At 35.7% G+C, this 18813-nt stretch overlaps 1 protein-coding gene across 1 annotated transcript; it reads right to left on the minus strand.

The window, feature by feature from the left end:
• Positions 1–4353: 4353 nt before the first annotated feature.
• LOC146133462 (serine/threonine-protein phosphatase PP1-beta catalytic subunit) lies at positions 4354–17469 on the minus strand. Its single transcript, XM_083397388.1, has 8 exons — positions 17333–17469; positions 16762–16893; positions 15911–16141; positions 15228–15332; positions 14332–14403; positions 13297–13448; positions 10276–10410; positions 4354–5702 (listed from the first exon to the last, which is right to left on the minus strand). Exons 1-8 carry the CDS (start codon positions 17382–17384, stop codon positions 5601–5603), a joined length of 981 nt encoding a protein of 326 aa, XP_083253514.1. The 5' UTR covers positions 17385–17469; the 3' UTR covers positions 4354–5600.
• Between the last annotated feature and the right edge of the window lie 1344 nt (positions 17470–18813).

Genomic DNA, 18813 nt, shown 5'->3' on the forward strand with positions numbered 1-18813 from the left:
CTACATAACAAATATGTTATCGATTCGCGCAGATAAAAACTTCTTAATGTTGTTTAAAAAAGCTAAAAGGTCGGGGAAACGGCGTTCCGGTAAAACAGGTAGGCAACGCCGTACTAGCAAAAAAAAGGCATTTCTGTATTTAAAATAGGCAAAAAGTTCAGTTTAGTTGGGGGGACTGGTATAGGTTACGTTTCTGCACCCCTTAGATGCGCCCCTTTTCTGAGATACCATTATGTTTACTCATTCCATTTTATGGTAGTAAAAAAACTTTCTTTTCTTTTTTCTACGCATTTCAATTTCATTGTGTTTTGTCGTTATTTCAAAAGCTACACTTGCTGAGCGTAAGTCTATTTGCAATAACAAAATTGAGCCTCGCGGATCGCCAATCAAATACCGATTTTACCGTTTGTTCTTATTCAGTCTGCTCTGCTTGTTAACCATTGAGATATTTTGCTACAATTCAAACTGATAAGCGTGCTGGGTCGTTTCAATAGAATTAGCCTAAGATGGAAGGGTTGAACAGCCAGTATCGTTCTTGTTTACACGACCACTTCGTTTAGTGCCGGCCTCTCCAGGTTCGACAATGCCTTTGTTCGTTTTCCACTCGTTGGTCAGTTTCTGTGCAACTTCAAAAAGACAAAGGACTTTTCTTTTGACTGACACCAAAAGAGAGCTTTCAAAAGTTTTAAACTGCACGACCTTTCGACTGTGATTAACAGGGCGCTTTCATTTTCGTTATGCGCTTACGTATAACTCAGGGGGGTTGCGCCTATTTTTACATAAAAACATATGCAATTTATGTAGATTTACTACTCGTGAACGCTATAATTGCCTGACCTCCCAAGTTTGCAAACTTCTGCAACTAAACAATGGTTCTTATAGCCGCCGTTTCGCGGTCGGGTGCCCGTTCGCAAAAAAATATTTGCCGATCCGTCAAAATGTTCGAAAACAACTAATCCATAAAATTTAGAAGTTTGTAGGGAGATTTGGCTGTCCACCAGAAAAATGTTCCTTGTTTGTTATAGGCCTACCTTACCTTCCTCTAGTCTAGGATTAGGCTATGCCTAAATATATTTTCCCTAAAATGTCCGATTTTCTTACTAAAACGAACTTCAGCCATAGGACCAAAATTAGAATAACCTCAACGCCAGAATAAATCACAGCTCCAAAAAATACATAAATAGGTTAATAACTAATTAGTTGTCGAAATGAGATCTAAATCGGAATAAGACCTAAACCCGTCGAAATAACCTTTTACCTAACCCAAACCACACCCCTTATAGCTTTATAACTGAATCCCCTAATAATTTCGCTCTAACTCAATTCCTAACCCCACCAATAATCCCTATTTTCCCAAACAGGGAAAACAATCCGGTGCCAAAACAGCGGGAGCCCGAAACGTTAACACCAAAACGGCCAAAGCCAGATAGGTGTCCCCAATGGTCCCACATCCTCTCTTCAAAAGTCTAGGACTTCGGAGCTGTTTTGTTTATTTATGACTTATTGCGACATGTTTTAGATCTTTTTCTGTCATGTGGCTTTATTATGTCGCAGGTCTTAATGCTATGGTATTATAGGTTAATCTGATTTAAAAAAATGGTTTGTTTAGCTTTTACTCTGTGTTCCCACCAGAACCTAGAGTAACACTATATAATAGGTTACCAGTGGTGGGATTAAAATCGCGATGCGAGAAGAAAAGCGTAATCAAAATTGGCAAGAGATTCGCATATTTCTCGATATAACAAACATTTATACAGAAATTGAACTGTATAAAGTCTGTGAGTCAAAGGCGCAACATTCCAAAGTATGCATATCGCCTTTGAACTGAATAAATCTTATTTTAATGAAGCAACATAGTACAAACAGATAACAGTTCGCGCCAAGGCGGCTTTCGGCTGAATAAAAAAAATCTTAATCCTCGTTCGAGCATAAAAACACAAATAGTTTAGTTAGTAATTATATAAGCTTCACTGCACGCGGATTATCTTCTTTGGTAAAAACTACAACTGGTAACCCTATGTTAAATGATTATATTGGGTTAATTAGGTGTTCTCTGAGGAAGTTTGCCTGGAACCGGTTCTGCGAACTTTTTACTTTGAGTAAGCGGTACGCGCGAACCGGTACCAACCGCATGAATCCCACAGCAGTTCGTAACCTGTATACTTCATACCAGGGTTGCGGAGTCGGACTCGGGTTTGTTTTTGCTGGAGTCGGACTCGGGACTCGAGTAAGACCTTGTAAAACTACCCGAGTCCCGAGTCCGACATGCGCAGTACCGAATTTTTAAACTGATATGACCGCCAAATGAAAATTGTAAAGGTGGAATATTATATGGAGGAACATTTTCCAACCATGTATTGTGAGTGAATGAATTATACGACAACCCTATGTGGATTGCTGAATATCCACGTTTTTCTAGTTACGTAAATTAGTGAAATACAGGCTGTAGAGTCCGAGCCGGACTCGGGACTCGACAAAATCGCACATTTGATCGGAGTCGGACTCGGGACTCTGACTTGGGTTTATTTTTTTGGCCGGAGTCGGACTCGGGTTATTTTTAACCGACTCCGCAGCCCTGCTACATACTCCTTTGCAGTGTTGTAAACAGTAGATTTTTTTACTTAAGTCCCAAGGAAGTGAATAACTTAATTCCAAGTCAAGTCTTTCTTTTTTGTGTGAGCATTAAACTTAACTAAAAATAAAAAAAACGTAACATTTAGCACGAAAATTGTTTTATGCATAAAAAATAAAATAAACACCCCAATTTAGTTAAAGCCAAGTCGAGTAATTTTGACCAAAAGACTTAAGTCAAGACAAGTCATTTGAAAACAGTGACTTAAGTGCACCTAAGTTAAGTCATTAACTTAAGTCACTACAACACTTCTTCTTTGTAAGTGGATTTTTAACGACTATAGCCTTAGTTGTCTGAGTAAAAAAAAATCGTGCTTACACAGTTGTGGTTACCGGTCCGTGGCAGCATTTTTGTATGTTTACGGGTCAAAAGGTTAAAAAAAAATTTAACTGATTGAGCACCGAGTAATTCGAACAAAATCCATTAACGCAGTCCAAGGTAAAGTGAAAATAACATCATTTAATAATAATTCTTTCGTATAAGCTGTTGAGAAAACGATTTCAACGAAGCGTTCGATAATAATCACCGTACAAACAAATCGACAAAAAAGAGGACACAAAAATACACAGAAATACAGTTTACGCAGAAGGATGAGATGAAACTAGTGAGCGTTTACTACGTGAAGTAAAGAAAATTAAAGGACGACGCAAAAGATGAAAATTATTCGTAAACAATAGATATAACTACAACTACAAGCAAAGGGTTAGGGTTGAAGGTGATAAGGAACTCGAGAAGGTTGTTTAAATTCATGTTACCTCTCGAATAAAACTATTTTATTAGACTCCCAAAAAGTCGACTTATCTTTCAGGCCTTAACTGCGCGTTGCAGTAAAGAACAACCGCGATATTTCATGCCACGCGCGCAGAACAGCCATGGCGGTAGCGCTAGTATATCTAAAACTGACTGCTCTTTTAATGCTACAAATTACAAGTTTTAACTGTTTGTAAATTTCATTACGACGAAAACGATACATGGTTTTGCCTCTGTGCGCGGCGTTGAAAGTGTGACAAAAATAGTTAATAAAAAGCAGGAATTTTAGAAAAAAAATGTTAGTTTATCATTGGTTGGCTTGCAACGCGCATGGAAGTTGAGTTTTGCAAAAGGAACAAAAATCTAAACATGGATGTTTATAGGAAATGCATGTATACCAAGCATTTCTGGCATTCACTGATAAAATCATTGTGGGGACCCGCGTAGACACAACAAAGATTTCGGAACTAACGAAGTAAAGCTATTTGTATTACGGTGAAGTGTAACGAAGTAAAGCTATTTGTATTACGGTGAAGTGTAACGAAGTAAAGCTATTTGTATTACGGTGAAGTGTCTAATTAATGCCGAACGTCATTAAGTTTGGGTCGGTTTGAGAATGTTTTCCGCGCAGAAATAGTCTCCGATAAAATTTATTCGTATAAAATAAACTAAACCATTGCACCAGACCATCTAAAACGATAGAGGGAGGTTAGAAAATAATTGGGTAGAAGACTTAAGCTACGAGAAACGAAATCATGAATTGCATTTAAGCCCTAACTTTAATTCGGTATTTCATGGTAAATATGTCGCTTTTTAGATTTTCAATTTTGCCAGAAAACGATAACAGCGGGTTAATATTTTCAGTTTTTACAGCTTTTATTACAGCGGTGTACAGTAAAGACGAAACACAACTCCTGCGATACTGCGAGCCGACAGCCAAACCATAATCACCAGCGACTGTATAGCTGTATAGCGTTGTGCGCTGTAATTGACGTGCACTGCGCCGAAGCGGTGGGAGTCTTAGCGTTTAAGTGGCGCATTTTGATTTGTGATGCAGTCGTTAAGGGTGGCCGACGGCAAAATGAAAAACGGAAAATTAGTGGAAAACGGGTTACAAACCCTTTCATAGATCACTTGTTTACAATTTTACAAAAAAATAAACGCGTAGAGATATCCGATATTGTCCCTTAGATGCCTAATACCAGGTGGTAGCACCAGTGCTGGTGGTCTGGCACCAAACTAATATTTAGATTTTTAGACACATTTTCCGCTCTTCAAGCAGTGTTTTTATAGCTGGATATGATCCTTTATTATGAAATAAAGCTAACGCTATAGCAAGTCAACTAGTTGTCGGTATCAGACTCCTGGCTGTAAATTTTGCCCACAAATTAGGATTGGTATCGCAAGAAACTTAACGTCCTACTCGAACGTGCCCTGCGTAAATCAACACCTAAACTTGGTAAGTTAACTGCAAAGCATTTACAAATATGCACAAGAAAGCAAATACAACTTAAATGAATTAAAGCTCGTTTTTGCGTTCGGCCAAGAAAGTAATCAATTGATTTCGCGAAGCACTTATAATCAGAAAAAAAGTACAAAAAAGACGCTTAAAATACTCTGTGTTTTTGATTGGGAGTATAAAAATGCTCTTTATCTGCGATATAGTTTCAAAATCAAAGATTATGGACAGTAAACGTGTGTTTAAAAAACATTGTTAAGAAGCGAGAACAAAACTATAGCTTTTAGGCGTAAAAATAAATATTTTTTGTGGTTCAAAACACGGAAACGTTTTCGTTGCTAATTGAAACCAGCTTACGTATAGTAAAGTGCCAGTTACTACTGTAGTAAAACGACGAGTTACTTAAAATTACAATTACATTTTCGCAGTCGCAAAGGGAAAAAAACGACAAAACGTTTTCGCCTTGTACGGGAAAAAAAGCACAAGAAAAATAAGAACGCGTCAATATTTTCCTATTTGGGGACACCGGAGAAATGCAAATATATTGCCCATAAGAGGAATTTGCCTCTTTATTCAAAATATTTATAGCTTAATAAACACTTACCCGTAGTCGATTTGCATGTAACAAAAACGCATGCAATTCACGAGTTTGGTGGCGATTTTTCGCAACAAGCAGAATCGTTGCTGTATTGCTGTTGTTTGTTTGTTTGTTTGTATGTTTTTCTGTTGTGCGGCGACGAGGTACCAAGCGTAGATGGATCACTTTGCCTTCACCATGTTGTTACGCGGTGGTGTGATTGGGCGTCCTGAATTGAGACCGCCGTATTGGTACTTGGCCTTCTTTTCTGACGGTTTGAGAATCTGCGTACAAAGAAGGGAGTCATTCGATTGTTTGTGAACCCTTTAACCCAGTAGTTCCCAAACTTTTTTGGCTCGCGGCACACTTTTAACAGAACAATAATAGAGTCATTTTACAATCGCTCTTAAAACATGACAAACTATATGTAAATATCGCAATATGAATAATTTGTAATGAGTTGTGCGTATTTAAGTCTCAAATGATTGCGTGTATGCCTATTGGTAACACAAATAGCTTATTTTCAAAAATTACAAAAAGTTTCGCGGCACACTTGACAATCGCTCGAGGCACACAGTTTGGGAATCACTGGTTTAACCCTTTAACACTTTCCAACTATTAAAAAATACCACGGTATTCTGGAACCTAATACGTTCCTGTTACTTTTAATCTGAACAGTCGCAAAACTGCCTAGCCGCAATTTTGCTTTGCTTAACGTTTTACTTAAAGTATGTTCTCAAACATTACAGCGAGGCCCTGCTGGTGGAAAATAAAGGTAATAGCAATGTTGTGAACAAGCCATCTTGAAATGACTGAAGTCCCAGTCCAGTCCTGTATTGTAAAATACCTTAAAGTCTAAGTCAAGTCTTATTGAATAAATAACAAGTCAAGTACCAGTCCAGGTCAAGTCCTTGTCATAAAAAATACACGTTCCCTTCGATTATATGAGTGATAACGCTACTAAAAACTACCAAAAACGTAATATACAGCCAGCTTGTTTTATTTTGCAAAAATTAAAAAAAATTCTTAATGAAAACTATTCATTTCACCCAAGTCATTTGTATAAAATCCCTAAAGTCCAGTAAAGTCATTTGACAACTTAAAGATCTAAGCAAAGTCATTTTGCCCAAAAGACTTAAGTGCATGTAAGCAAAGTCATTGGCTTAAGTCATTACAACACTGGGTACTAGTACAAACTAATATTTTTGCTGTATGCAAACAGTAGAACTTGATTCAATAAAGCCCACATATCGATTTTCAAGACACTTTTCGTTTGTTGTGCTGCGCAAACATATAATAAAGAGGCATTTTAATGCGACGGGTTTCCTTTAAAGCGTGGCTGAAAAGGTAGCGATACAAACAACAAACCAATCTATAATTTAATAGACTCGATGTGTTGCGAGTTCGCGGGTCTGTCGCTCCTCAAGCCAAAACACTACAGCTTAGCGGGCAGCCTATCGACCAGGTGATCGCATGAGAAAAATCGTCCTTTATCTGGAGTGATTGAAACGATACACCTAAATAACTGCTCGAGAGTTTGCAAAGCAATCTGACTATTTCTGTTACTCTTTTTCGTTTTTTGCGTTCACCACAGGAATAAGTTTTTTGTGGTATTTTTGGTCGTCCGATCCATAAATTGATCAAATAAACAAGTTAGGTAAGTTAGTATATCCCAGCTTGTCCGGTGGAAGCCGTATCCACCATTAATCTTTAAAAAAATTAAATCTTATAGGAGAGTCATAAATATATTTAATAGAATGATATAGAAACGGAATTTGGAATTGTGTGCGCTTGTTAACATAACTCATAGTAACTTTTGTATTTTTAACGTTTGGTTCGAATTTCAGAAACCAAACAAAGCGTTTATTATTATTAGTACAAGTACCCATAGTGCTCATTTATTATGCACCCGACGCATAAGCGACGGTCGCACAAAGGCCATGTTGTTGCCCGGTATAGACATTAATTAAAACGAATGCTTTCACAGACAAGGTCAAATCGATTTATTGAAAGGTGCTTTCATGTTTTTCGCTGTACTTGACACTGGGATGTTATGCACCTTTAAAAGAAAGCACAATGCACATGTTGAAGCAGCACAGCGAACATGTTATCCAGGACTCCTCATGCCAAGGATTTCTGGTGTTTTATTAACCCTGTGGTTATTATGTGACTTGTGCAGCAAGACTAACATGGGCGAAGGTCAGAAATATTTCACCGAACTGAAACACTCGATACGCACACGCAGGTTTTTTTAAGGTTTGGTTTGGGTGATCGCTAAGTAGTTTTAGGAGACCGCAAGTGTTTTATTTATATACCAAAAAGCTGCAAGTCCAAAATTTGGGAAACCGAAGGACACCTTAAAAAAACACTGTGCACATGTACAGTAGATGTCGGTGATACGACCCTGTTGAAGCCTTACGGATGAACGACAACTTCACACTTATTACTACTTATCATCCCGCATATTCAGTTTTTCGAATTTATTTTTTCAAAACCAAGTGAATAAAAAACTCAAAAGATTAATGAGTGGAACCAAGGACTTCTCGTTGAATGTCATTGTCAGCTGCTGTATGTTGATTTAAATAATTTGTTTTGCAATATTCAATATTTACCGTCACCTATAAGAAAATCAAAAACTCGAAAAATCTTTTGTGGTACTTATCGTTGCGTCTATTGTACATTAACTGTTAAATTTAACGAGTTGCCGAACACGAGCAAAGTTCAAAGGGCATGACGCGTATAATATTCATGTATCGGCCAAACTAGGTTGAAACCCGTTTTACTTTTTTAGGAAATAACTATAAGGTAAATGCGCCTGCCATTCCCAACATCACTCCCATCCGACCACAAGCCAGCAAAAAGCAAATAAACAAACAAGGTTGGTTTGCGACGTGAAGCGTGGCACGGAGCTAGTTAAAAGGATCGATGGCTGCGCGTATAATACTGTAGGCTAAAAGGCATCGGTCGTTAAGGCCATCTTGTTTACGACGTGCTTTCCCGATTTGTAAGTTCTGCAGTAAACAGGTTGCAAAGGCTGCAGAGAAATGTTGACATTAACACTTTCCCGGGATTCCTGAAGTTCAACGGTTGCACGGTCGTTTATGTTTTGAGTGAGAAAGGGTTTCATGTTATAGTCGAATTGCAATTTGGTAAACAGGCTGCGGTCAAACGGATCGTTATTTTGGCCACCCCTTTGCCAGCAAATATGCACTATCAAAATAATTTGGTTTGCTTTTATCATACTTTATTCGTGTGACGTTTCCGAACAACTTAGGTCAGTGTTTTTCGACACTTTATAAAGTTACCTTTACACTCTAGAGTTAACAACTTTTAAAATGAAAACAACTTTGGCCCTACAATCAATTGATATAATTTAAATTCGAAATATCCTGTAAAAACTTTATAATCTACAAAACGACATTCTTATAAGTTGACAATCGCCCTTGAACCACGACAAAGCGATATGCAAGTATCCTATTTATTGTAATTTTTCTAATCTTTAAAGTGCAAATATATATATATAAGTAAAAAAGGGTGCTGACCTATCTAGAACTGAACGCGTTGTCAGATCCCAGTAGAAACTCTAGTTAGAAGTTTTTTTAAATAGGCCTTGTGGTGCAAAAGGCAATATTTTTCCATGAAGGGAATACTAGGCTAAATCAATTAAAATATCTTTTGCCGTATATAATTTAGTTTTGTAAAATATTGGATAGTGTGTGTTCGAGTCTAGCATTCAAGATCGCAAAGAGATTAGTAATACAAAGAGCACGTTTTTTTTTAATTATAAAAACTTTCACGACACACTCGAGCTATAAAGGCACACTGGTGTTGTGCAGCACACAGTTGATGATGAATGAATGACTTAATCGCTATTAGGCGTATATAGGGGATTCTATCCTATTTAAAAATAGCCATTAAGCATCAACACATAGTAAGCGATAGGCCTTCATAGTTTTAGAAAAAACTTTAATTGAGGTCAGTTGGAAATCCTGCAGATGTTAAGGTGGTCATGTATTGGTCAAGCAGGAATTTTATTCCACGACTTTCATATGCCGCACAAAGTCTATGGCATGTTATTTTTGCAAAACTTTGAGAGTATAGTAGACGCCCGATTATTTTCCTAACATGCTTCAGGAAAAGGATATTTTCGGGAGAAATTGAAAACATTGATGTGGAAAACCGCCCTCAATGGCAACATGGCGTCACTGACAGATTTCTCAGTTAGCTGGAAGAAAATTAACTCCTTCGCTTTTTGAAGGATCGCGGTATTGTTAGAAAGGTTAGTGCAAGTTATGAACCAACCAATAGGTTTAACAACGCTTTAAACGCGAACGAAAATATCTCCAACTGTACCAGGAACACGGCCTTTATCGACTAGTTCGGCACCCGCTTACCACTTACACTAGTTGACAATCTCACCGAGTGCCGACCATTCAACAAGTAAAGCTATAAAGGTTTTTATCAACTTACCTTGAACTTATGTACACAATTCCGTGCTAAGGTCGGCCGTAAAGTTTGTTTGAAACAAGCAAGTTACTCACATATTTTTTTAACGTTTCCTTAGTTTCCAAACTAAAACTGTATATCAGATAATGGACATATAAAGGGAGGGGTGGGTAAACCAGGATTCCTTTTTAAATGCAATGTGTAATTTACCCCTCAACTTCAGTGATAAATGTTTTATTTTTCACATGTTTAAAAAAAAACGGAATGTCGTATCACCAGTCGTCGTTGCAAACTTCATCACAAATTGGGTACCGCTTACATTATAACGGACAATCTAACGATCCGGCATCGGGTATAGACATCGATACGATACTATCGGACATCCCTAGGTGGGAAAGGTGTGAAACTCACCTGGAACGAGCACATGAGGGACTCGTCGACGCTCATCATCCCGCCAGCGTTGTCGAACTCGCCGCAGTAGTTGGGTGCCGAGAAGAGGGTGACCAACTGGCGTTTGGCGAAGAACTCGTACCCGTCCTCGACCACCTGAGTGAGACGTATGTGGATTAGTTTTGAATTACAGGCCGGTGGTTATGGAATAACAAAATTGAGAAATAGGTTTGATCACAATGGATCGCTTTTGTAATGAAATAAACTCCAACCTACAATAAATGTAGCACTAAATATGTGATAATAAAATTCACCTTGACCCTTGCAAGTAAAAATGCCGAACTTAAGTCCTGATCAGTAACAGCAGAATACTCTAGCAAAGACACTATTAGAATATATTTCTGACCTGAATGGCTAGCTTTGCTAGAGTATTCGGCTGTAGCCTACAATCAATAATAAAACAGTGAAAGAATAACACTTTTTGCTATAAATCGATCAAAAATTACGTTTTAAATCATAAAAATATTACAAAACCCGGTTTGGGTTTTTACCCAACGCTTAACAGCCACCGACGGTAGCGACGACCGCCGTCACAAAACGTAATGAAACAAACATGAAGTAAAAAAGGGAGTAATAAAGGCATGAAAACCAGTAAAGGGTATTTTGTTTTTTATTTATTTACACGTCTGAGTCGCGCCGGTAAACTTTTTTAATATTTCGACAAACTGAGAGGACGTGATTCCCAACTAGTTTTCATTAAAACAGTTGCAAAATTAATCTTTAATATACACCATTTGTATGTGATTATAAATATAAGTGTATATTTTATGAATAAATATTGAAAGCAAGTTAAGTTTTAATTTAGCACCAATAATTTAAAATAGTAAACGCGCCAGCCATTTCAAAATTCACCATTCTCAGCGGCGGAACTAATGAGCCAAAAGTGGTTTTATAAACCAACCTGTGATCCGTATGATGCAGCATAATGTCTGGCTTTTGGAAAAATACTTTAACTTTGAATTCCTATTCGAATGAAATTTGGCGAAACCTTTAATAACGTTCGATACCCGTGTGTCATTTACTTTAAATGTACTGAACGAGAATACTAGCGATAAACATGACAAATTGTAGTTACTCTCGTCGCACTTATCGCAACACGGTAAATATCTGCGTCAGAATTCCGAATACCGGACCTTGGAGGCGCAATGTTAACACAACCGGTACAAACGTTACACAGCCAATGCAAACGTTAGCAGAGGAGCAATGACGTGGGTTGTCTAGCTAAGTGGTATAAATAACACCACATGTTAAATTCCCTTCTCCCAACCGATGTTCAGGGTACCCTTCTGAATCGAGTGCCCTTAAGTAGCTATCTCTAAATGACTTCAAGTTGAAAACTTCAAAGTCAAATATTCCTTACGACATTGTTGTACTGAATATGTGATCTTGGAAATCACTTTGACCCTTGCAAGATAAATGTCGAACTTAATTCACGATCAATAACAGCAGAATACTTAAATAAAATTTTATTCTATTTGAATTAGATATACTGACGATGCCTTTGCTGGCGATATATATATATATATACCGGTATACTTTAAAGATCTTTTAATCGTGTCTGACCTTAATTACAAGCTTTGCTAGAGCATTCTGCTGTTACATGATACGACAAAATATATTTTAACTGGTTTAGCTTAAAAGCAAAAAAATATTGCTTTTTGTATCACAAGTCGAATGTGGGAGATATGGCAATGCATTAAAATAGGTCAGAAGCCACTTTTATTTTTTCATATATATTTTTCCAAATATTCAAAGAGGATTGCAAAATGGGATTGAGAGGCTATTTTCACGAATCGTGAGTACGGCCATTAGTAAACCATGGTTTTGCGACTTTTAGTCGTAAAACTGTTTTTCAGCTGTTTTTGAGAAGACTAATAATATAGTAGATCAACGTTTTTTTCAAACAGGGTTGATATGGAAAGATTAACTTTTTAGGTGACAAAAAAGACAAGGTAGCACGAGTTGCAAACGTAACTTGTGACACACGCTCAACAACGCAACTGCACGCGTAACGGAGTGCGTAGCACGCAGGGCGATATATTATGCGTAATGTAGCATACGACAACACGCTGTAAGTTAAACCGCTAAAAGAATACGTTCTGCAGAAAGACAAAAAACAATCTTGTGTTTTAGGCATAGCCTGTAAATTATAACGCCACAATGACGCGGATGTCGTATTTTGGGCTGATCAGCAAATAAATATCAGGATGTTAACCGTTTAAATTGAAACAGAAGCAACACAGTGCGGCTAGCCATTGGAATCAATATTAATGCTCGAGTGCAATAGGTTAGACATATTGTAGGAGCACTTAACACGTGGTATTACAGCTTGGATAAATGGCTTTAAATCCTGATTAAAGGTTCAATTCAGGACACTTATGAAACATTATTTAATCCAATTACAATGTAATGTTGTGATGGCTAAGCTTATGAACGTATAAATCTCTTAAGGATGTTGTGTGTTTAAATACTAAACCAATCTGAACGGATAATAACAATATTGATACAGTTTTAAGCTATTGTAACATGGCTGGGTAGTTTGTCACAATAGGACATTCCTGCTTAAAAACAGACAATCCGACTAAACCAAAGATCATTGAAGATATATTTATCATAAACTTAATGTTACACACTTCTGATAGGACAGCATAATTGATTCAAGTTTTTTTAACAACCTCTTATGATTGCCTTAAACCGGTGCTTCTTAAACTTTTTTAGTTTTGTTCACCCCTAGCATCTATCTCCAGATTTCATTCACCCTTGTTTTATGATATGATAAATGACCTAGGTTGTTTCGCAAGCTTTCATCCATTTCTGACGGTTCACCCTTATTCACCCCTTTTGGTTTGTTCACTCCCACAAAAATTTTATTCACCCTGGGGTGAACCATTCCCCTGATTACGAAACACTGCCTCAAACTACAACCTCCAAATATTTAAATTAAATAAGACAGACACATATTTAAGATTATGATTAGCTCACCTGATGTGCCCTGCATATTAAGTCCAGATCGTGGCGGTTTAGAAACTTGCTGACGACGTCTGGTCCGAACGTGAATGACACACCCCTGTCGTTCTCCCCCCAACCATTAATGTCCTTGTCCGGATCGGCCCATAAAAGGTCGCACAACAGACCTGGAACAATATATGTCAGATTTGTTTATGTAAATAGAACAGATTTGGAAAAATTGTTAACAGTCCAATAGAGGTAAAATTTTGTAATTTGTAATACTACTGGCGATATCTTAATATAGTTTTAATAATCCAATAGAGGTAAAATTTTATGATTTGTAATACTATTGGCGATATTTTAATAAATTGTTAACAGTCCAATAGAGATAGAGGTACAATTTTGTAGGTTGTAATACGACTTGGGATATCTTAATAAATTGTTAACAGTCCAATAGAGATAAAATTTTGATTTGTTATAGTACTGAGGATAGCTTAATAATATCTAATCACATACAATGACCAACATTTTAAAATTTTGATTGATAACCAATACTAGGGTATCGCCTATGCTGATAATATTTAAGGCGGCAGCAGTAGACCTGCTTAACAAATAAAATTAATCTCATGCAACTCAATAAATTTGACAGATTCGCATTAGCATTTTAATTAATCAGAAACAGTTTGTATTTGACAGCTGATATGTACTGTTTATTATATTATTTCCTATAAAAGTATAGCTGGTAGTAAATTAAAAAAATATGTCAACTTTATGACAAAGCTGCACAGAGATTAGTTTAGTGCAACTGTATGTACTATACAAAACTTTAAATTGTGAAAGCTTAAAAAACATTTTGTCTAAAAAACATTGACAATTGTTAAGCAGTTTGCAAAGGTTAATTAACAGTTAAATTTTCCATTTAGACCTAAAGCGATCATTTCTTAGTTCTAATGAAATTTTATTGCATGAAAATAAATTATGAATTCCAAAGCCAGCATCATGTATAAACAGTTGTTTTACGGCAGCTTGTTTACGTGTGCATGTATCGCAAAAAAATCTATAAATCACCTGTGTCTGGTACATCTGTGGGCCGGATTATTTTTCTAATCTGATCCATGCCTTGCAAATCTGGTGAAAGGCCTATGGAAAGACAAACGAAAACTATTAACAGGAAGTCAATCCCATTCCCATCTACGACAGTGTGCTATGCAATTTAAGAATTAAGCGCATAGACAGGCAACAAACAATGCCCACAGGACACATGTAATCGAGCTTATTAAGGAGTGACATCACTGTGGAGACTGTGAGAGGTGTAATGGCCTACAATAACTGTGACAACACATGTTACTACCAAACTCATAATGACATTCCATATGCAGTATATTTAAATATGAATGGTTTGCTACATAGAGCAGGCTCTGACCTGTGACTGTAACAACAAATTGCCAAATCAATTAGCATGATCAGTTCGGGAGTAATTTAAGTAGATGCATCAATAAGGAATTTTGTTACTTGTAAATTATTAAAACAGTAGATTTTTCTATTTTTTTATGTTCAAATAACAATAATGAGATAATAGTGCACAACAACTACATTTTTATGATTTTTATTTACTATAACTAAAAACAATTTCTACAGGTTGTTTAACAAAATAATTGAAATAAAAAGCATGGAACAAAACATTAACTAAAACCAATAAGCAATTTGTTTAGATGTTTACATTTCATAATAAAACCATTTGATTTTTGTGTTTTGTTTTTATCTAAGAAAATGTATATATGACTCATTGTTGCTTGATGATTCAAATGCATAAAACTAAATAAATACATTTATTTATCTTCATATGTTTTGTTAACGGTTAAGTTTATAAGTGGTTCAACTTAAAAGTACTTTTTTTTCTAACTTGTTATTATCTTATCAAAACCTTGAATGTTTAATTTAAGTCAAAGCTGTGACATAGTTACCTCCATGACAACAGAAAATCTTTTCATCGATAATAGCAGCGATTGGCAGACAATTGAAACAGTCTGTAAATGTCTTCCACAGCTTTATGTTGAAGCGACGTTTACCTGAGTGAAAATAAACAACAAGATAAGTGCTAGCCATTAGAGATGTCTATAATATCAGATCTGAGCTGATAGCCAATACAGGTTAAAAGTTGAGAAACTCATCCAATACCAGGTTTATATTAGGTTGTCTACTTAAGTAGAGTACTACTACAGTCTTTAAAAAAAATTATAACATATGCTGCAGTTTGAGTTGTAATACTTGAATTGTAATAAGTTTTAGGTTTATTCAGAACACAAGTAACCTGAGGTTTTGCACCTTAGTAGGCAAACTGGGCACCAGTATCGCTTTCAATAGGAAAAAGCATTAGGTTGGGTTTCACATTTCTATAGTAGCCTAATGGCTTTAAATAAAGGCATATGTTAAAACAAATATTTAGATATACATGGTAACTATTTTTTATATTTTCCTCAAAACAACATATTTCCTAAAACATATCTAAGCTTAGAGAATATGTTAAAAGCATATTTCTCTAAAATGGCAGTTTCGGTCGTTTTGTTGAACCAATTAGTGCATTGTAAACATTTATCTTTTTTAGGCCATTAACCAACATACAATCAAAATACTTAAATATGCCTACATTCATCGTGAAATCCATAGATTCTGTTGATGCTGGCGCATTCGTGATTGCCTCGCAGCAAAAAGAAGTTCTCCGGGTACTTTATTTTGTAAGCAAGCAGCAAGCAAATGCACTCGAGTGACTGCTTTCCTCGATCAACATAATCTCCCATAAAAAGATAGTTGGACTCTGGGGGAAAATCTCCATATTCAAATAAGCGTAGAAGGTCTGTGTATTGACCGTGGATGTCGCCTGTAAAAAGACATAAAAAAATTGTAAAATTAAAAACATTGGGCAAAATGAATGCACTAGCATTGAAAAAGTATGAGAGCTTTTTGTTCTTTTTTGGATAAAAATAGTATATATATATATGCTATTAATCTTTTCAATCAAAAATATATATTGAGTATAATAAAAATTGAAAATGGCATGCCCTTTACATTGTCCTTTGTGATAAAAAATTATTTATATATTTGTTTCCAAAATTGATATGGTTCATTGTTAGATGCACGAAACTGAAGACAAATATATTATATACATGTACCATAATATAGGTTTTGTTGGAAGGCTATGAAATTAATTAAGTTGAACAACTTAGCAATTAAGGTAATTTCTTTTTTAAATTCCAAACTACTAGGTGACAAAATTCTCTCCGCTCTTTAATATTTGCTGAATTACATACAAAAAACATAAAGCCAGTTAGCACTAAACAAAACCAAGCCATATTGCAGTTGCAGCAATGTGGGTTCCACACCACAGACCGTGTATGTAGAAAGCTGGCAAAAGGGGTTCGATTACTACGAAAAGAGCTGCCACAAAGCCTAATCAAACAAACTGGGTGTATTGAGTTGTGTGCCCTTTACTCCGCCTACCACATATCTTTAATGGTGCCTCCAGCTCTAACAAGATCGGTTGGCTCAGGAAAATCTCTCTCGACTTGATGCAGAGAGCTTTGATTTCGTTTTCAGTCATCTGCACTGTACGTCCCGGTCTTCCACCACGCACTAAAAAACAAGCACAACTTTGAAATCATGTTGCATCCGACCAAGTACACTGATTTAAAACAGAGATTTTGGGCATTGAGTGAGAAAAAAATCAATTACAATTTTTTTTTCATTAGGCCAGGACAGAAAATCCTGCAGCCTGGGATAAAACATTTTTCTTCATTACAGGGCTTTTTGTTTGATTAATATACCTATCTTTACATTCTAGTTGTTTTTAAAATATAAATAACAAAAAAATTTGGTAGAAATGCTTTACATAGTGTGCAAATCCTCTAAATTAGTTAACTGTAGATGGCTTACAATTTTTATAGGCATGAGGAAATTTTTAAATCACATCACAACAAAACATTCCACAAATACTGCTCAATGGCATATTTGAAAAAATAATGAATTTAAATGTTTGTCTTTCTGGTTGAAATAACAAAAACATATTACAAACCTTCCAGTAGCCTGGAAATTAGGTTGTCAACATCTAGTTCTGTGTCTGCCATTGTTATGTTCTTGGCCTTATTACAACTAAAATTTCAAACAAAACAGACAAATTTAAATATTTTACTCTGTAAGATAACATAGGAGATTGAAAAAAATTAAAGATGTTTTGTAGCCATTTGCACTGAAAACCTCTATTCCTGAAAACACATAAATGGGGAAACGCAAATTTATTTTTTATTTTTTCGATTTACTGAAGATTCCATGTTGAATGTAGTTATTCTACAATAAAAAAGCCTTTCTGGGGTGTTTATTGTAGAATTCCTTGGTGGGATTTTTTTTTTAACTTTGATCTTTGTAAATTTATAACAAAAGTCACAATAGAGCGGTTATGAGTTTGGTTTAAAATAGACCAGTTTCAAACTTAATTATCATATGCTGCAAAGTATCAGTTTTGGGCATTCATATTTTGTGTAAAAAGTGTAAAATGCCTGAAACCTAAAATACATATATTTTTGTTAATATAATTAATTTTAGATAATATTTTCTAGAAAAAAATCTGTAATTTTATTAATAAAGAACCATCAGGTTGAAAAGTTAGGCATGTACAATTTCAGCTGTGAATTTCTTAAAAAATCAATGTAAAATCGCTTAAACAAAAAAAAACTCCAGTCACGCTTAATGCGAACTACTTAATTTTAAGCTGTGCAAATTTTAGAAACTATGCTATTACAGACGCATATATTTAGGCAGAAACTTCATTCCAGCTGATTAAATTTTTGAAAATTTTCTAGTCTGCATTCTGTGGCAGGTGCACACAAAAGTTTGTTTTGAAAATGATTCATGTGTAAAAATGCAGACTGGAACATCTTCTCTGTAAAATACCCGAATTTTCCAATCCGGCCTATTAAATGTCATCAGCTAATTTAAATTTTAAAAATAGCTTAACTTTATACACAATTTAGACTTACAGCAATGGTTTACAATGAAATGTTTTAAAAATAATTGACTCATGCAATTTGTTAATGGTAGCTATTTTGGAGGTGGCTATTTGACTGAGTTGCTCTTTTACACTTGCACTAGGGTTCCTCTCCGGGAATGTTTCGACAGGAAATTTCCTGGATTTTCCATGAATTAACAATCCCGAATACCGAGAAATTTTTTTTTTGATCCCGGTTATTCTGTAACATAGCAAAACTTAAACAAAATTGTCGTTTTTGACTGCTATAAAGAAAAAAAAAAGAGAGAACCGGGAAAAAGAGGAACCTTAACTCGCACAAATATATATGTGATTATTTGTTGATTTGGGTTAGGGTTAGCGTTTGGGTGGTGATGTAGTATTAGATTTAATTTTTACAGTTTTGCCTAATTTTTTTAGAAATCAATATAAATTACTTTGTCAGTCAGGTAAATAGCGTCAGGAGGTGCCTATATGTGCATGCACCCGTTAGCGATTATATGTTGATTTGAACTACTTTGTGGTGTCCATGT

This window comes from Ascidiella aspersa, chromosome 9 (assembly GCF_963924565.1).
Source record: "Ascidiella aspersa chromosome 9, kaAscAspe10.2, whole genome shotgun sequence".
Taxonomy (NCBI): domain Eukaryota; kingdom Metazoa; phylum Chordata; class Ascidiacea; order Phlebobranchia; family Ascidiidae; genus Ascidiella; species Ascidiella aspersa.

Excerpts from the sequence above, each read along its gene's own strand:
- LOC146133462 (XM_083397388.1), bottom strand. The coding sequence starts at position 17,384 with ATGGCAGACACAGAACTAGATGTTGACAACCTAATTTCCAGGCTACTG. Across the intron at positions 16,142-16,761 it reads GGCACCATTAAAGATATGTG|GCGACATCCACGGTCAATAC; the intron begins GTAGGCGGAGTA and ends GTCTTTTTACAG. Across the intron at positions 14,404-15,227 it reads GATTTTCTGTTGTCATGGAG|GCCTTTCACCAGATTTGCAA; the intron begins GTAACTATGTCA and ends GTCTTTCCATAG.